Source organism: Alosa pseudoharengus, unplaced genomic scaffold, assembly GCF_046254945.1.
Source record: "Alosa pseudoharengus isolate Yale_2024_CS ecotype anadromous, Long Island Sound unplaced genomic scaffold, YU_APseudo_1.1 YU_APseudo_1.1_scf_16, whole genome shotgun sequence".
NCBI lineage: Eukaryota > Metazoa > Chordata > Actinopteri > Clupeiformes > Clupeidae > Alosa > Alosa pseudoharengus.
The window spans coordinates 38,135,908-38,155,466 of record NW_027468630.1 but is presented as its reverse complement, the minus strand read 5'-3'; the positions used below and the strand labels follow the sequence as shown (position 1 = coordinate 38,155,466).

The 19,559-nt window shown below is 44.7% G+C and overlaps 1 protein-coding gene and 1 pseudogene across 1 annotated transcript; one reads left to right on the top strand and one right to left on the bottom strand.

The window, feature by feature from the left end:
- Positions 1 to 10,528: 10,528 nt before the first annotated feature.
- LOC143125305 (general transcription factor II-I repeat domain-containing protein 2-like) lies at positions 10,529 to 11,944 on the bottom strand. The gene has a single exon (XM_076286644.1). It carries the CDS (start codon positions 11,942 to 11,944, stop codon positions 10,529 to 10,531), a length of 1,416 nt encoding a protein of 471 aa, XP_076142759.1.
- Positions 11,945 to 16,152: 4,208 nt separating this feature from the next.
- On the top strand, positions 16,153 to 16,664 carry LOC143125304 (ADP-ribosylation factor-like protein 5A pseudogene; annotated as a pseudogene).
- Positions 16,665 to 19,559: the final 2,895 nt, after the last annotated feature.

Sequence of the window (19,559 nt, the reverse complement as noted above, 5' to 3'; positions counted from 1 at the left end):
TAGCATACGGCAGGCTGGGGTGAGAGCATGTATTATAAATTTCAAGCAAGCAGTACAATCCAACTCTTCTGGATGGCCTTGCAGGTGAGGGCTAATCCTCCACAATTCTAAGTTTCATCTACGCATAATAAGTATTCATTAGCCATACATCAACATCCATCTTACCTTATCGCTTTATGCTCTTTTGAGGCGACTATTCGTATCAGGTCACAGCCCATGACTTCTATCCTTTTCTCTGTCACCTGGGCGTGCAGGTACATGTCTTGTGAGTTACCTATCAGTAATTTTGTGTGCGTAGACATAGCATCTATGTATTATTGTGGATAGGTGTGGGCACCTCGCAGGGCCCCACCCTATTCTTGCCCACTTGAAGGATGAAGCTCCAGATAAGCCTGGAGCCCTTCCAACACCATTATATTCTCATTCACTTTCTTCTATACATATCATCTCCCATAACCATCAATTGTTTGGCCACTGCCTGTGAGCAGATCCTCCTACAACATTGGGTGATGCAACAAAACAGTCCTACGACAAGGGCAGCTCCGAACAGCAATGTACCAAGAGATGCCACAATCAGTGCTCCCAGTGACCCAAAGTTTTTTTTTTAGTTTTTTTTTGCCACTGAGTCACTGGACTAAAAAATACCTGACACATCACCTACATCTAATGTTATATTCTTCTATTCTTTTCCCGAACTTTCATGAGCTTCAGTGTTCAGGATCTTAAGTCTATCCATTGCCTTTACAACACCCTCCATGTCTTCATCTGTTCCAGGGATGTACGTACAACATGATTCTGTCCCCATTGTCTTGTTCTCTACTACCATTCTATGAAGTCCTCTGTAGTGGCTGGTCTGTCATTAGGAAGGTCAAAAGAGTACCAGATTCCCCGGTCGATTGCGTCCCTCTACTGGTGCAGCATCGGCGGTGTTGTCGCTTTCCCTCCTTCTTCTGGTCCCGTCGCTTCTTTGGTGTAGCCATCATTGTAGGGGGTTTTGGAGTCGACTGTACAGCCAGCTGCAGTGACTTCTAGAGGGCTCGTTACAGGGATGGCTGTCTCTCGGGGCAGCTGGCATGGTCTCAGATACCTGGGGTTCGGAAGTGGCCTCAGTTCTGGGTGGAAGTGTCCGCCTCCTCCCATTTGGGCCTGGCTCGACCCCATCATCAACAGCACCTGCAGGAACAGATAGTGGAGAGAAAACACCATGCCCCCTAGGCACATCACGCCTAGGGCCAGTATCAGGAGCTGGCAGTATCCTTCTTGCCATACCCCTACTCGTACTTGATTCTCCCCCGGATTCCCCACCACCATCATCCACCCCAGGGGAGTCTGGTGGGGGTCCCGGCGGTCCTTGGTTCCCCTGATCATCGTCTGGCTCCTCCGTTCTTCTCTGTGACACCGCCCTGAATGGGTCCTTCTTCGGACCCCCTCTTCAATCTCCTTTCTCTTCTTCCGCTCATTGAAAATTGCCCTGTGAACTTGGGAAAGTTGTTTAGTATAACTGCTCACTTTCTGCTCCAATAGTTCTAGCGAGGGTTTCCGTCACTAATTCACAGAGTAAGAATTACTCTTCCAGTCACCATTTGCGGCGTTAGGTGCATGGTGCGATTTTTTCACATTATCATTAATGCAATTGGCAATGCATCTACCTAATTTAGATTTAGCAAATTTGGATCTGCGCTCAAGCTCTACCATTATTACTGCTAATTATTTCTGGAATTCCGAACCTAAGGGATCACTTCTTGCCAGAAAATGAATCACAGTCTTTTCATCCTGTCCCCTGCTTGGTCAGGCTTCCACCCACCTTAAGTATTGACATACTATCACTAGAACATGTTTGTATGAATTGACTTTTTTTTCCATGTCAATGTAATCCAGTACCAGATGTTTGAATGGACCTTCTGGGAGTGGAATGTTTCCCAGGGGTCTTGGCCCTATGCCTGTTTTTATGCCTTGAGTTGCTTATTGCACAAATGTGCCCATCCCTCAACACATAAGCAATGCGATCCTGAAGCGATGGTGCCCAGAATCCTCTGTCAAGAATCTGCTGCCTTATATCCTCCTTTGCACTGTGAGAAACACAATGTGCCTCTATTAGGAGATCGAGGAGCCAATTTGGGGCCACCATCCTTCCATCATGATTCCTCCAGACCCCATCACCTCCCTTTGTAGCCCCCCTCTGTTCCCACAACACTTTCTCAGTATCAAACCTCTTTATGTCATCCAGTCGGAGTTGGGGGCCGACTCTATGACAACTCTGACCCTCCTGCCATCTGGTAGATCTGCTATAGCTGGAGCCTGTACGGCCACTGACTCTGAGTCTGACAGGAGTCGGTCAATCAAACCTGACAGGTACCTGGCCTCACAGGGTTTGTCCCAGCATTCAGGGCAGTCTGCCCTTTGGCATAATGCACAACAGAGGGGATCCTGATGATGTATACATTCGTCATCATACCATTTAGAGCACCATGTGCACTCATTATAATGGTATGGGCACTTTGTGGGGCATGGCATAGTACATGGCACGCCATCCAAATTTGACCTGTTGAACAACACTGTATGTGGTTCATTCTCCTGAGGGGGTTTTGGGACTGCATTAAGCCTTCTTGCCTCTAAGGCAGCTTCCTTTGCTACCTCATCTGCCTTAACATGACCTATGGTAATGCCCCTTACAGTGTGCTTTGCATTTGCATATAGCTAGCCTTTTCGGCTGCATTATGGCAGCTAATAATAACTGAATTTCTGAATAACATGTGATTTTTTTTGAAGCCTAATTTCCTCCACTGTGCGCCATGCACATGGCAAACATTGTGAGTGTATGCACTGTCAATATATATGGTTGCCTTCTGTCCTTCCGCTAGTGAGCATGCTGCTGTTAATGCTTTAAACTCCGCTAGTTGAGCTGAACACGGTTGTGTACTGGGCTCGCACATGACTGTATTTATTTATTTATTCATTACAATGTTTGCACTACACTGAACCCTGTGTGTGTTTTGTTGTCATAATTATGTCTACAGCATCTACAAAGTATGTTATCCCATCCCCCAGTAGCTCACTCTTTTGATGCTCCCTAAGCTTACAGAAGGTTACTGAGTCTGCTACACAGTAGTGTGGTGGTACACCCTCATAGCCCTCATAGTAACAAGATCTGCTGGTTTTCCTGCTGTGTCACATGTCCTTAAGCTGACATCAGGGCAAAGGGACAAATTGTAATATCTGAGCTGTCTCTGGGGTGTCAGGCAGAACTTTCCTTGTTCAACTAACTGGGCTATTGCACGACTGGTGAGTATGATCACTGACCATCCCATGGTAATGCTGGAGGCCTTGACATATGCTGAATACACTGCCTCAAGTCCCTGAAAGCATGGTGGATAACCCTGAGCCACTGCCTCCAGTTAAGAGCTATAGTACGCAATTGCTTGTTTGCTTCTCCCATGACACTGTGTCTGCGATAAATAGCTGTCATGTATGCGTCTTTTCCCTCCCCTTTCTTCACTGACACATACAGGTGGAATAGTTTTCCATAGTCCGGCAGTGCAAGAGCAGGTGCTTGCTGCAGTTCTCCCTTGATGCGCTCAAATGCTTCATTTCTATCCATTGTCCAGGTGAGGCGGTTCTTCAGATTGTTGGTTTCTGCATTCATGATCATAGCTAGCATAGCATAGAGTGGGGCTATGTTCTGTTCATAGCACTCTACCCAGTCACTACTGAATCCTATGAGGCCACTGAACAACATCATCTGTTTTACCGTGGTTGGTCTTGGTGCCTTTGTGATGGCCTCAATATGCTCTGGGGCAATTCCCTTGTGTCCACCTAAATAGATCACCTGGGCGAATTGCAGTTTTTTCTTGACATTTTGTACCCCCCTTCGGCCAGAACGGTTAACACAGGGACTGTGTCCTTTTTCACACGTTTCTCTGTCCAGGGCACATATCAAAACGTCATTGAATATATTGCAGGATCGTGCTCTGACACGTGATGCACTTTAGGTTATTAGTTTTTCAATTTGAGGTCCTTAGGCAAACGATTGTATTGATAAGTTTTCCCCAAATATTGGAATGCAAAAAGTTCCTCGCTCGCTGGCACCACTCTAATGGAGAAGTAAGCTTGCGTTAAATCTATGACGGAAAACGTGGTAGCGTCAGACGGGATGTATGTCAGTAACACGTTAGCATGTGGTATGTCTGCCGGATAGTCCTCAATGCACGCATTTACCGGCCTGAGATCTTGGATCATTCTCCATCTCACTCCATCTGCCTTTCGTATAGAGAAAATAGGCGTGTTGCACCTTGCGCTTGGGACTTCTTCTAGGACTACTCTTGCTTGCAGAAGGTCTTCAATCATTTCCTTAATTCCTTCAACTGCTTCTGCTGAGAGTGGGTATTGTGGCTGGAATGGCAACGTTACTCCTGGTTTCAATTTTACTTCCATGGGGCTTGCTGACTTAACCAGTCCTATGTCTCCATCTCCTTGGAACCACACCACGGATGGTTCTTGTGCTAATATTCTTTCCACGTGTTTCTGATCTGTTTACGTTGCCTCCTGCAGCATCATCATTTTCCAGGCTGCTTGTTTTGGCTCCACAAGCCTCTCTTCTGCTTCACGATCCATGCATTGTATCACATATCTGTCCCCGTCTGGGTCAAACCTGCTGAAGGACACATGATTCTTTTTGTCCCAGCATCGCTACCCTATTCCTGCCATCAGGCCATGCATGCAATAGGGATTGCCATATAGACAGGGTTTGACATACGGTATATTGAGGGCCTCTTCCAGGGCTGTTTCTTGACTTTGGCCTCTTTTCTGCTTCTCTTCAGTCTTTTTTCTGGGTTTAAGTCTGAGGCGTGTGCCGTTGGCGGTGCATCAGTCTCTTTAAAACGTCATGACAGGTGTTGCATGTATGTGTCCCAGTCCATATCATTGCTGTCAAAAGGTTTGTCGCGTTTTGTCCCAGCATCGTTGTCCTGCTCCTGGGAACAGCTTGTATAATTGAATGCATTTCCATAGGGGCATCCTTTTGGCATAAGGTATGCCCCTCTGTTCCTGGAGTCCTGCATTCATGAGCTTGATTATTTGTGGGACGCCCCATACAGTGATTGGGTTGCTTAGCTTTACTCTGTACACTGTACATTGGACCATCTTCTGTCTCAGTGGCTATTTGGACCCAATCATTTGTTGTCCCCTTCCATTTGGCACATCGAGGCTTGAGCATCACTGGGCCCATCTCTCTTGCTCCGTGTCCTTCTGCCACTCTTAAAGTGATGTGGGCCATTGTTCCAGGCATGTCAAAGAATGCTCCCATATTCCCTCCTTCCATGAACTTTACATCAGCAGCCACTCCTTCTTCAGCCACTATTACTGGGTGTATGTCCAGCGGAATGTGTTTCCAGCCTCCCACTTCTCTGTTCCACTTTCTTCATTTGGCGTCTGGTCAAACTTAATTGTGCAGTGAAAAGGACATCATGGTGCTCGTAGATGGCCATGGAGGTTGCTTATTTGGTCTGCAGTTTGTTGTACAGCTCTTGTTCCAGGTCAGGTTCCAACTGACCGATCCAGTAAACTTGCTGGACGTGGTTTTGTGGGGGGCCATGTGTCATCATAGCCATCTGGGTTGCTAACATCTGCACTCTTGACGGGGAGCATTCAATTTGGAGTCTTAGATTGCACAACACGTCCCGCCCCAGCAGGTTGACAGGCGTGTGTATACTAACCTATTAACACTGGTATCCTAATTTCCTTGTCTTCTATTTGAATTGATACTGGGGCTGTTATTGGAATAGGCTGCGTTTTTTCCCGCGAAACCCACCGTCTTCCTAAATTTTCCTGAAGACCTGGGGAGGTGCTGGGCATCTTTTGGGTGAAGACAAGTGTACACTGCTCCCATGTCCACTAAACATTTAACCTCTCTGCCCTGTATTAGAACCTGCAGCATCGGTTTTGCATCAGCTCCCCTCATCAGGGTGGGGAACTGACCCTCCCCTGGTTTTTCCGGGCCTTGTCAATTGTAGGCTCCCTTATAGGGGGAGACCTGGGCAGACTTAGTCTGCCCCTGCGACGGGCCTCCCCTATAATGGGTCACCTGGTTGCCAGACTGGGCTTGGCCTTGTGACAGAGCTCCTCCATATTGAGGGGCCTGACCACTCTGTCGTATCTGCCCTTGTGGTGGTGGTGCTGGTCCCCCTTGGTTGCCTTGTCTACCAGTTCTAGTCAGGCAATCCCTGGAGATGTGTCCTACTCCTCTGCACACCCAGCACTGGAAGCTACCTGGTCCTTGATTTGTTGAGTACGTTGTCGTTCTCTTCCATAGCCTCCTCTTCCTGGCCCAAATCCCCCTCAGTGGGGCCCACCTCGGCCTTTGTTCTGTGGGTACCATTGTTGTCTCTGTTGTTCCTTTTTATCTTCTCCTTGCCTGTGGAGTGTTACGTAGTGTGCCACTGCTAGTCTGAACTCATCTTTAGTCATGCAACCCAAGCGCCAGTCATTTTCTAACTGTGCCTTTACTGGTCTCGGCAGGGTGTCCATAACGGCCTGTCTGAATTGTATTGTGGATGCATATGATTCCTCTGGTCGTTGTTCCATCCCGGCTGTCCAGTCTTTGGCCGCCCTCTCCACAAAAGCTGCGGGATTGTCATCATCTTTAAGCTTCTCTACGTAGACGGCCGTGGGGCTGTACTGGTTTGGGTAGGCCGCCCTCAAGGCCTTCCATATTCGGGGTCGATAGCTATCAAAGTCCTTTGCATCCAGGCTGCTGTCTGCCATCAGATACCCTAATTTCTCCCTCTCTAACACCGCTTCCGTCTCAGATTTTCCCAGTAACAAACTGAGCACGTATTTTATGTCCCCTACTGTCAAGGTTCGTCCTTGTGTCTGGTTTTTTATCGTTGAAATCCATCTACCTCCTCCCTCGTGTAACACTGGGAGCCTTGCCAAGAGACCGTTCACGTCCGAGTGAGTCCACGGCTGGTAGTATGATTTTTTCTCTTTTATTATTATTGGTGCCATGACATGTGTTTCTTCATCTGAATCTTCATGGGCCTCTTTTTGCATTCTCTCTTGTTCCTTTCTAATCTGTTCTTTTTTCTTTTTCTCCTCTTTTTTCTATCTTCTCCAGCTCTCTTTTGTTTTCTTTCAAACTCCTTTTTACTTCTCTTTCAATCTCATTTAGCCCTTTTTTCATTCCTCTCCGGATTTCCTCCAAGCCTTTCTCGACGCCTTTCTTTACTCTGCTTATCCCCAAGAGTCCTGTGGTGATCATACTGGGTGGAATCATTACTGAGAGCAGCGTCATTCCTTTTCCACTGCATTCCTTCTTTCGGCCCTGGTGGGATCGTACTCCTTTTGTACCTTTAAACTGTTTTTCTTTTTTTTTTTCTTTTTTTTTTTTTCTTTTTTTTTTTTTTTTTGCACCCTCCACAGATTGCCCCCCGTTTCAGTAGTTTTGGTTGTGTCTGGTCCTGCTCCATTGTTCGCCCTTGCTCCTGATTTATTTCTGCGATGTAATGGGCTCCGTCATGCTCTATATCCAGGTCGTCCTCCTCCTTACTAGGCCCTTCGCTGTCGTTTGTGTCACACTCTGATTCGGACTCTTCTACGCGGAATTTTACTAAGCACTCCTCTTCTTGGCTTTCGTTTCTAATATTTTGGACACACTCATATATTTTCTCCAGAGTTTCATTAGTTCTCCCTTTCCGCTCTTCCAATTTAGTCATTTCAGCTGCTAGGCTAATTAGCCTTTCCTCCTCTATTTCTTCCCTTCTTGTCCACCTCCAATGCTTCTCCTTCTCTTGTTCCTCAAGGCTCATCTCCTCTATGACTCCTTCTAATTTCTCCCTCTGTTCTTACATGAGCTTCAAGAAGTTGACCTTGTATTTCTGGTGCTTTTCAGATTCCCACATGCTTACACTTTCTTATATCCATTTCATAGCCTCTCCCATTTTCTCCCAAGCTCTGGCTACCAGTTCTTCTTTTCCTTGCTCATTGCCTTCTGTCTTTGTCAGTTTATATATAAGTCGTTTTGCTTCAAGTGCTTTCCTCTCGCTCCAGCGCTCAAGTTGTATCTCAGCTTCTCTTTGAATGGCTGCAACCTGCTCTTCCTCCATCATTCTCTGATGCTCCTGGATCATCCCTCTGTTTTGTTCGTGATCTCTTATTTTCTATCCCTGTGTTTTTATTCTGTTCCTGTCCTTTGAGAGTACTGGTGTGGGTCAACCCTTCTCCCCAATCATGCTGCAGCCTTTACAGAGCACACCTATGGTTTGTTGCCACCTCGTCCTCACTTTGAAGTGCTTCTTCCCACCTTTTGGCCACTTCTGTTTCAGTCCTCTGTATCCTTCCCGAACTCCTTTGGTCTATCTCCGTTTCCCTCAATGCCCCTCCGGTCTCTTCACTTCTCGGGGCAAGCTCAGGGGCCCCAGGGCTGAAGAGGGGCGCTGTTGGTCTTGGTGATGCTCCTGATGGGGAGTCCTGTTGCCTCTCCATTATTTTCTTTATTTCTTCCCACACCTCCATGTGATCTCCTCCCATTGTGACTTCTCTCAACACTAGGGCCGCTTGGATTGCAGGGCCCGGTGATCCTTCTTTCTGTTGGCCCATTTCCTTTGTATCTTCTTTCAGTTATGGTATCTCGGGATACAGTCTGTCCCTTTCTCCATATGGAGGTGGGCGTAGTTCCTCCATAGGCAGGGCCCTTGGATCTGGAGCCTGGTTCGGGGATGCTTGCCTTTGTTGACTTGTCTTCATTTTTCCCTCTTCTTGCTTTTTCTTTATGGCTGTTGTTAGGGGCGACACCCTATCCCGGTCACCCTTCTCCTTCCCTTTCTGCTCGGCTATTTTCATGAAAGCTTCCAAGGTCAATAGTTCTTCTTCTCTTTTCTTTTGTCTTGCGGGCCTCTTGTCATGATTTTTATGGTTCAGGACCATCTCCTGCATTTGGGCTATTGTGCTTAAATCAAATGTTCCATTGTATGCCCAGGGGGTGTGGTGCGTCCGTGTCCTTTCTTCCCATTTCTTGCTGACCTCCTTGATTCTATCTCTGGCAATCCTGTTCTCTTTCAAGACTTCCTCCAATGGTGTCATCTCTCCCGTCGCCATTATTCACAACTCTTCTCCCTCCTGTGGGTTTAGTCTTTTGAATAGTTGTGGTCTTTCAAGTGAATGTTCTGAACCTCCTCGTGGATATATAACAGATCCTCTTCCGATTCGTCGTCTTCCCTGTGCACCTGGTGTTGGTTTTGGTCTTCTATATTACTAGATTGTTCCCACTCCAGGTACCAACCCAGTTCCCAGTCACGGAGGTGTGCCTCTTGTTCGTTGAATTTAGGTATATTGCACACTGGCAGGTTATCTTCCAATGTATATGGGCGTAGGTCACCGACTGTGTATAGTATGGCGTCCCTCAAGTCTCCCCAAGTTTCACAGTGAGCTGGAAGCAGCACTCTTTGTCCTGGAACCGCTGCCCCCTATTTGTCTGTGGTGCTTATGCCCTCCTTTTGGGTGTTCGGTGATTTTAACCACCCACTCTTCCTCTGACTTTTCACTATTATGTGCGTCTCCAGCTATTGCTCGGGTTTGTGGCCACTCCTGATTCTCCTGCAAATGCGTGCCAGGGTCTATGTCACCAAGTGTATTAATTACTACTTCAACAAGGCCCCACCACTCTCTACAGTATGTTGGGAATTGCAACCTCTTGCCTTGGAATTCCACGTGTTGTCCAGTGTCAAAGTTTATATAATACCCCTCTTCTCTATGCTGGGTAATGTTTATGGTCCAGATCACTTCATGTCCTCCTTGTGCCATATATCCCTGTAGTTTGCTTGTTGCTTATTAGATAAGTTGTTTGGCTTTTTTTTCTGATTCCGTGTGTTAATATGGGAAACGGTTATAGGCCACTGCTATCTTAATTACTATGTGATTGTTCCCTTTCTCGTCCCTGTGTAATGAGTAGTCCTAACCCAGTGGTCCCCAAACTTTTTCTTCCGAGGGCCAGTTCACTATGCCTGGCTCTAAGAGAGGGCCAGAGACTCGGAGTATGTCAGTAACCGTAAATAGCTTAGTGCTGTGTGAACTACAGCAGTCTACCGGAGTTGAATATTAATCCATTACATTTAATCATAGGCTATTCCAATGTAATACCATTGTTAGCTGTGTTTATTTTATATTGTCATCATAACATAATCTAAATTTAATGTAGTTCAACATGAAAATAGCTCAAATTAAATAATACAACTAATAAAAAGACTTCAAAAAGTATATTTTATTCTAAATTTGTGAACTCTGAACTTTTTGCTTACACAGCTCAAGTTAAACAATCAATATCCGTAAAAATAATAAAGAGGGGAGTTTTATAAGGTGCTGGAAAAAACATGACCAATGACCACCATTCTAACTTTTTCTCACCTGGTGAGAACTGTGTGAATTCTGCTGTCTTTGTAAAAAAAAAGAAATAATTATCCCAGAAATATGACTTGAATAGAAGTTAGAAAAAGAAACTTTTAGAAAATGTCCGCAATGGAGTCCGCATAGGCCTATCTTAGTGTGAACTGTGGGCTTGCATGTTTCTGACAAGGAGGTTGATGTCAGGTTCGATCCTGCTCACAGCCAATCTCAGTGAATGGTGCAAATGTTGATCAGTGAGTCTTATTCTCTTCGGACCCTTCAGGAATTTCATCATTGAGAATGTTTGCTCGCAGATGTATGTACTACCGAACACTGTGCACATCTTGATGCCATGCATTTTAATGTTCGGATAATTGTCAATGGGTAGGGCAGCATAAAAGTCAATCAACCCGCTTGACTGGAACGTGTCCCGCAGTGCATCGCAACTCTGCAACTCGGCCAGCTCGAGCTGAACAGACGACGGGGCCTCATAGATGTCCGTTGCAAATGGGTTCTGAAAGAGACGAATGTCTTTTGCATTTGTGTGTAGCACACTGAATCTCACCTCAAACTCATTCTTGAGCATTTCCAGAGCTTCCAAACACTTCGTGACAGGGAACGGTACCTGTGGGTCTTGAGTAGCTACAGTTTGTGTTGTAGCAAGATGAGTAAAATCTTCCTCTTTCACCTGATGTTGAAGCAGCTGTAGTTTTATCTGGAATGCCTTAATGTGGGAGTACATGTCACAGATGAGTTTTCCCTTGCCTTGAAGTTGCAGATTCAGACCATTAAGACATTCGGTCATGTCAGTTAGAAAGGCGAGGTGCCATTTCCATTCAGGGTCTGAAAGCTCCGAGACGGTCCTGCCTTTTGATAGGAGAAATGTGTTGATCTCTGGAAGCAGCAGGTAAAAGCGCTTCAGCACTCTTCCGCGACTTAACCATCGGATCTCAGTGTGGTAAAGAACATCTCCGTGCTCGCACTCAAGCTCTGAAAGAAATTCTTGGAACTGCCGATGGTTCAGTCCGTTCGCCCGTATGAAGTTAACACATGACACCACAACTTTCATAACGGAGTCCCACTTGATCACTTTACAGCACAGGGCTTGCTGGTGTATTAGGCAATGGATCTGCAATGGCCTCGCATAATCCCGCTGGTCCATCTCCCTGTTGATGTGACCGATCAGTCCCCTTGTGGATCCAACCATGCTTGGTGCACCATCCGTAGTTACGCTCACTAGCTTTGACCAGTCAAGTCCCATGTCCCCAATGGTCTGACGAACCCCGTCAAAAATGTCTCTGCCAGTTGTAGTGCCTTTGAGGCTTTGCAGTGCTGCAAGGTCCTCAGACACCTCAAAAGTGGAGCCATCTACACCACGGATAAAAATCAACAGCTGTGCGGTGTCTTTGATGTCGTTACTCTCATCAAGTGCAAGCGAGAAAAAAACAAAGTTTTTAGCTTTATCTTGTAACTGACTGTGAACATTAACTCCCAATTCTTCAACTCTCCTTGTGATAGTACTTGGTGATAAACTCACAGAACACAAGACCTCTTTTTTGTCTGGGCACATCTCCTCAGTCACTGCAGTCAAACACTGTTTCACGAACTCTCCTTCGGTGAAGGCTTTTCCATTCTTGGCGATCAGTCTCGCCACACGAAAGCTAGCCCGTAGACATGCCTCATTCTGATGCTTTTGTCTCAGAAATATATTTTGCTGAGAAGTAAGCTCCCCGCTCAGTTTTCGTATTTTTTCTTTTCGTACTTGTCCTTTCAGATGGTCATATTTATCTTTATGTTTGGTGTCAAAATGCCTGCGCAAGTTGTAGTCTTTGAAGACAGCTACGGATTCCTTGCATATTAGGCATATTGCCTTATCTCTGTTCTGAACAAAGAAATAATTATCAGTCCATTGTTCATTGAAACCCCTACACTCATTATCAACTTTTCGTTTACGCATATTCATACTCATATTCGACTACTAAACTGAAACTTATGGACAAATTTAACGGTGGCAGGCTATTTCTTGAGATGACAGCTATGAACCTGAGCGTGTGAATGGTTGCTGTGTTTATTAAATATCCTTATAAATACAGTAGCCATCAGAGGACAAAAATATGTAGGCCTAATTTGTAACGACACAATCTGTCACAGCACTCAGGTAGGCTGGCAGCTAGGCCCATTTCATTCCGTTTTCAATGGCAAATTCGAAACAGCGCCAAAACAACCACCAGTGGACAAAAAAATATGACATGTGTACTGTTAAAACTCGCCACAGAGAATGAATGGGGGAAATTAAGGAGGTTAGTTTGACGATGTCAAAAAAAAAAAAAAAGTTGACGATGTCTTGCGGGCCACCCAAAATGACGTGGCGGGCCGTAGTTTGGGGACCACTGGCATAGAGGAATACCATATATCATAAATCACAAAAAATACCTTACAGATCAGTCGCACTGTCTGTTCCCTTTGACCTTCAAAGGTTTCAGAATAACCCTATTCTGACTTCTCTATCGCATAGAGGAATACCATATATCATAAATCACAAAAAATACCTTACAGATCAGTCGCACTGTCTGTTCCCTTTGACCTTCAAAGGCTTCAGAATACTCTCATTATTCTGACTTCTCTATCGCATAAAGAAAAATACCATATTATCATAAAACGCATGCGCTTTTAAAGACCAACAGTGTAACTCAATCTCCCTCCTATGTCTCCACTATTCTTTTGAGGATTCAGTAAACAATTCAGTCCCAGGCTACCCACAAGTCACAACAGCCTGGCTCCCCCTAATGTAAGCAAAATTGCCTACCTTTTGGGCCCTTGGGGAAACGGCTGCCATGACCTGCTTCACCCGGGGCAGAACTGCTTTCCTGATGAATCCTGTGTCAAATCTCGGTTGGAACCTCCAGTTCTGTCGTGGAAAAACCGGTCCACTTCTGAATCCAATGAACAATTAGTTCTGTCGTGGAAAAACCGGTCCACTTCCGAATCCAATGAACAATTTAGCACTTAACTACTTACTAATTAGCACTCTGGAACAAAGCGTCCGAAGGAGACAATGCAGACAGGAGATCTCTGAAGACTGTTGATCTTTATTCACCGTATTGCAATGATAGTCCAGCCTAAACGATGTCCAGACCAGGTGTCAAGCAATAGGGTGATGTGAGATGTCATCAGCTGGCGCCCCCGATGAGATCTGAAATCAAAATGGCTGCGGCCTATCTTTTATACTCCTTAACCTTGAAGTTGGGCCTTCTCGCCTCCCTCGAAAGACACCTGTTGGCCTATCAGCATCCACCAAGGTTACGACTATTGGTGGAACCCATTGTCTCATCATAAATTTTATGCAAAACTGTCTTCTTCTGGGTTTTTCCCAGATTCTGTTTTTTTCCAGTTGTAACAGGCTTCTTATCTTGCCACCTGTTACTTGGCCTTGCTATTACCACCATTACATCATCCAATTACATCATCCTCTCGCTCTCGGCCATCTAGTTCACTGTGAACTCCTTCACCTCGACCATCTAGCCAGGTGTCACTGTGAACTCCTTCACCCCCTCGACCATCCAGCCAGGTGTCACTGTGAACTCCCTCACCCAACTCCTTGACTGCTGGTCTGGTCTGTTTATGATGTGTACAGGCCTTGAAGTCTCATAATACTTGCAGTAGGCTAATATCAAAGTTTATAAAAACCATACATGCATCCGTTCCATAAGTCATAGAAATCCACCACAAAAGCTATAATTTACAGCTGGAAGTAGCACTGCTTGTACTGTGGAAAGGACTGCGCGGGCAATATTGAAAGAGATATTGGTCAGGTCATGACTATGCTAGTGGAAGTATTTCACTTATGTAACTGCTAAGCATATTTGCCTACAGTAATTGCAATCAGATACTTGATTCTTATAAGGAGGGGTATTAAAGTCATTGTGCTGTAGATAGGGACTCCCCATGTCAAAAACAACCAAGTCTATGTTGTGCAACATAAAAAAAGTTCACTATATTTACAGTAATTGAATTGAACATGGTCACCGTCTATAACCTTGTATGTCAGGGGATGAAACTGACCTTAACCTTTGACCCCATGGCCCTGAGTCCCTAAGTTCATCTAACTTGTATAGACAATAAATGTACTAGAGTTAATGAAGATCCATCAGTCTGCTTTGGATATATGAACCAAATACTGCATGTGAGTTATTTGTGTTACCCCTTGTAACCTTGACCTTTGACCTCAAGACCTAAATTGTCTTGCCAGCTCTTTGACAACTTGTAGTGGGTAAGAAGACCAAGTTTTATGAATATCTTTCAATTGGCTTAAGAGATATCAGCTAATATCAAGATGTACTAACATACGTTTTTGGCCCAAAAATCATTGTGCCATGCTCCATTCAAAGCCCTATATATTTTTTTCGGTACAAATCTGCACTGTAGGCACCACAAATTCTTAACCTACAGAAAATTATGATTCAAATGATACCAAATATGCTTTTGCTGTATTTACTTCCACCTTTGACCCTTTTCTAGGCTAATTCGCTCAGACTATGTCCCTTAGGTAAAACAATGATTGTGACTTGTTATTTATGGTACAACATCGGCACTTTGTACACTAAATGTCCATACATTAAACTACTTCCAGATAGACTAGTAGATAGATAGATAGATAGATAGATAGATAGATAGATACTTTTATTGCCACACAACAATGTTGGTGGTATTTTTGTTTGAGAAGGATTTTAGAGCTGTAAATATATATGCGTATCAAAACCGAAATCGCGACACACCCCTTCCAATGTTTCCCGCAGCACTTTAAAGCTTAAGCAACACACGTATCCCGCCTTAACTACCGCTACGTTGTCCAAAAATAAATAAATAAATCATAATTTCATGACTCTTGTAGCTTTCATTGTAGGGTTATGCGTGCAACTTTACCAAACATTATAGAAATAGGTTACCATAAACCCCCACATTCCCTCTCTCGCTCAATGGACACGCCCCTCAACATGCACATTTAATCCAAATAAAACATTCATACTCGTGAGAGTGAAACACACACAGCACACAGTGAACACACAGTGAGGTGAAGCGCACACTAACCCGGAGCAGTGAGCTGCCTGCTACAGCGGCGCTCTGGGAGCAGTGAGGGTTAGGTGCCTTGCTCAAGGGCACTTCAGCCGTGGGTGTGGGCATGGGAGAGCAGTGCTCAACCACTTACCCCGTCCACATTTTTCCTACTGGTCGGGGATTGAACCGGCAACCCTTTGGTTACAAGCCCGAAACCCTAACCAGAAGGCCACGACTGCAAATTTGTTTTAAACTTTTCCCATTCAAGTTGACTGATCATCTCATTAACAACACAACATGAATTAAGTATTGTATCTGTGGAAAGGTACTGATCGATGCCAAACAAGTTAAAGCAAAAACAAACAAAAAAATACTTTATACCCTCAATGTCGACAGCTCTGTACTCTGGAGCAGCAAACCCGAACACCAGGCCTGATCCCTTTCTCGCCAGATCTCAGCTAAGATGTGTATGATGCTGGGTAGTTAGGCTATCGCAGTGTACCTACATGTAAGAAGATGTCTCCAAAAATGTCGATATATCGTTAACTCTTCGTAGAATCTATGAGAAATCGTGGCAAAGGTCTTGCTTTAATGGAAACTGAAGTATTCAATGCTCGCTATTCCAGCAGTTCTTGGTAGCTTGCTTGCTAGCTTGGGCTAACCAACGAGCCAGCAGATTGTTTTCAAAGTCTCGAATGGCCCTCTGAAGGCCCTTGGTCTGCAATGGGAATTATTTTTACGAAGTTATGGAGGCTGTTGAAGAGCACAAGGTCATCATTGTGGGCCTCGACAATGCAGGGAAGACGACCATTCTTTATCAGTTCTCAATGAACGAGGTGGTACACACCTCGCCGACAATAGGCAGCAATGTGGAAGAGAGTGGTCAACAACACCCATTTCCTCATGTGGGACATTGGGGGTCAGAAGTCCCTGCGCTCTTCGTGGAACACTTACCACACGAACACCGAGTTTGTGAACGTGGTGGTTGACAGTACGGACAGAGAGAGGATCTCCGTGACCAGAGAGGAACTGTACAGAATGCTTGCACATGAAGACCTTAAGAAGGCTGGTTTATTGATCTTTGCCAATAAACAAGACGTGAAGGATTGCATGAACGTGGCGGGATCTCTCAGAGCCTGCAGCTCATCTCGGTGAAGGACCATCAGTGGCACATCCAGGCCTGCTGCGCTCTCACTGGCGAAGGGTTATGCCAGGGCCTTGAGTGGAGCGAGTGAGATGACCTCTGACCCCTTAGCGTGCAGTGGGTTCACTCTGATGTGCAGGCGTGACTGGGGGCCATATTCTAGATTTTGCACTTTGTTCCAAATCTAGGTTCTTACACAAAATCATGTGTGGCATATCTGTATTCCATCCCACAAAGTTTGGCAGAAAAAAAACAAAAACATTGGAATTGAACAAAAATATTTTACAGGTTTTAATTTGGGAGCCTAAACATTATATAGACAAACTTTGAAAAAGATCTGAGACGGTGTGGCAAAATGTTCCTGATTTGACAAAGAATGACTGTATGACAAATGAGAACATAAAGGCAAAATGAGACTGGGTTGCTGTGTGTGAAGGGATTGTAGTGCCAGATCATGCCGCATTTAAAGAGGCCTTATGCAACAATTTTAGCAAAAATGGCCATAATTATGTAGGTTGAGAGTCGTTCTGATGGTTCTACAACACTTTTTGGGTCATTTGGTGGGTGCTTCGTCTCCCCCTAGTTCTTCTCCGCGGAAAAAACGAATATGCAACTTTCTGGTCCCGGACCGAAGAAATCTGGATGTGACTCGGCGGAAGGCCTCGAAAATGTAGTAAGATTGTAGTTTCTAAGAAGACTGCAAAACGGACTCCGACTTGGCTTTGTTGCTGCTGAAATTGTAAGTAGCCTACCCTTGGGTGAACTTTGTTTTGATGACAAAACCATCCCCAATGTGGACTGGACAAACCCCTAAATTTCTATAAGCTATTCATGTTTTAGATTGCCAAGATAGGGCCCTGAGCATTAGTGAATTAGTGATTAGCCAGCGGAGCTCAAGCCCCCTCCTTACTTTTCTTGTCACATCTGCTCTTCAGCAGAAGAGTCGCAAGTCATACAGCTCGAAACATGTTTCTTGGATTTGCCCCTAAACTGACATTGAACGTTTTAAAAATGGTGCTTATGCAGTCAATGACTTCTCATTTTGTAACTGATCAACCTTGTATCCAGTAACGTGCAGTGACCATACATTTTGGTGGGGCAGAAAGCCTTGTCTGACTCTGTACTACGTTTTTTTTTTTTTAATAACCTATCATTTTTGGGCTAATTTACATTAACATTATATATTTTACAGGTTTGCTGTATGCTTAAATCATGTCACAGTCAGAAATTGTAGATCAGTATAAGCCATCAGTTTATTGAGTCTGCACCATTCTCATCACGTTAAACCAGCAAAGCATTGCAACCGTTGTTGCTATGGGTAAACAAAACAAGTTTTCTGTGTTCTGTCTGGCCCAATTTGCTAACTAACGTATGTAATATTTTTTAAGGAGTTTTTGTTAAGGTTTTGTAACTGCAACTCAAGAACTATAACTCATTCTGAATGCAGTACGTAGCCATATCTTTGAATACCGTTGCCTTTTCGTTTTTGCACTGTCCAAGGATGCTACTAAATCTAGAATATGACAATGGGGCAGACTACTTTACGACCATACAGGGGTCTTTTAGCACGGATTGAAATCCTTATTGAAGCCGCCAGGGTTATGCGATAAACAGAGGAATGTGATCGTCGAGGTACCAAAAATAGTTGGAAAGCTTACAGAAACTATAGATAGTTAATGTGACAATCACATTATTAAAAATAGACTTGGAGCAATGATTTACTGAGGAACTATTTTTTGTGGAGCATGCTTCAGGTATTTAGCTGCCCCACCTGCCCATATGAAGAACAGGACCTTCGATAAATGGCCACAAGAATGAGTGTAACATAAATCAACGATTTTTTTGAATTTTAGAATCCTTATTAATGCCAACATGTTACATTAATGAGTCCCTCTGTGTACTTGACGTTCAGTTAGGCTTCCTAGGAGAGTGGCGTGGAACTTGGTGATTTTCATGTTACAGGGCCCTGGTGGCTTGTGGACAGAAATGGTTTCTGTGTCTGCTGGTACAGGTCTGCATACTCTTGTCTTGTACCTTCTACCAGATGGTGGGAGGGTGAAGAGACTGGGTGGGATGACTAGGGTCAGCAAGGATCCGCTTGGTCTTTCTCCTGGCTGTAAAGGTCCTCAATAGTTGGTAACTCAGTCCTTGTTATATGCGCTGCGCTGACCTGACCACCCTTTACAGAGCTTTGCGGTCATGGGTGGTGCCAGAGACTTTCTAATGAGGAGACACAGCACTCAAAAAATCCTCCATAGAAATGCATGGGGTTTGTTTGTCTACGCATATCCCACCCCTTCCTCGGCAAAACGTCAACATGTGAATACATTGAGCCAATCATGTGGTGTGATGTGAATACATTGAGCCAAACATATGGTGTGTTGTAAAGACATTGTGCCAATCATGTGTTGTGAACTCGCCGCTGGAACAAGATTGGTGTCGTGAAGCCTTGCGCACGCACATTTCTGCTGAATAGGATGCCCTATGAGTGCCCAAAAAGTGTTGCGATATGGCCGCCAATGGAGGGACTTGCCTAAAGGGACTTTGGCAACATCACAGCATGGTATTGTAATAGCACCGCCAGTCAGGATGCACTCAATGGTACAGCGGTAGTAGTTGGTCAGTATTTCACCGTCCATACCAAACTTTCGCAGCTGCCGAAGAAAGAAGAGCCACTGTCTTGCTGACTTTATGATTAGCGCAGATCCTCGATGATGTTAGTTCCAAGAAATGTGAAGCAGCTCACTCTCTCCACTGCTGTGTACCCAATGTAGATGGATGTGTGCTCCTCTTCCTGCAGTCTCACGATATGCTGTTTATTTTTGGTGTTTTGGATTCATGGTTGAAAAAAATGTATGTATAAACATATTTTTATAAAAATATAAAATGTTTAATAATAATCAGTAATGATGAGTAGGCCAACCCTTGCCTTCAATTTTTTTTGTTTCTAGAAATGTGATATACATTTCCTAGAGCTGCATCTCCC

What these genes read in the sequence shown, in the direction of transcription:
- LOC143125305 (XM_076286644.1), bottom strand. Translation starts at nt 11,944, where the DNA reads ATGTGCCCAGACAAAAAAGAGGTCTTGTGTTCTGTGAGTTTATCACCA.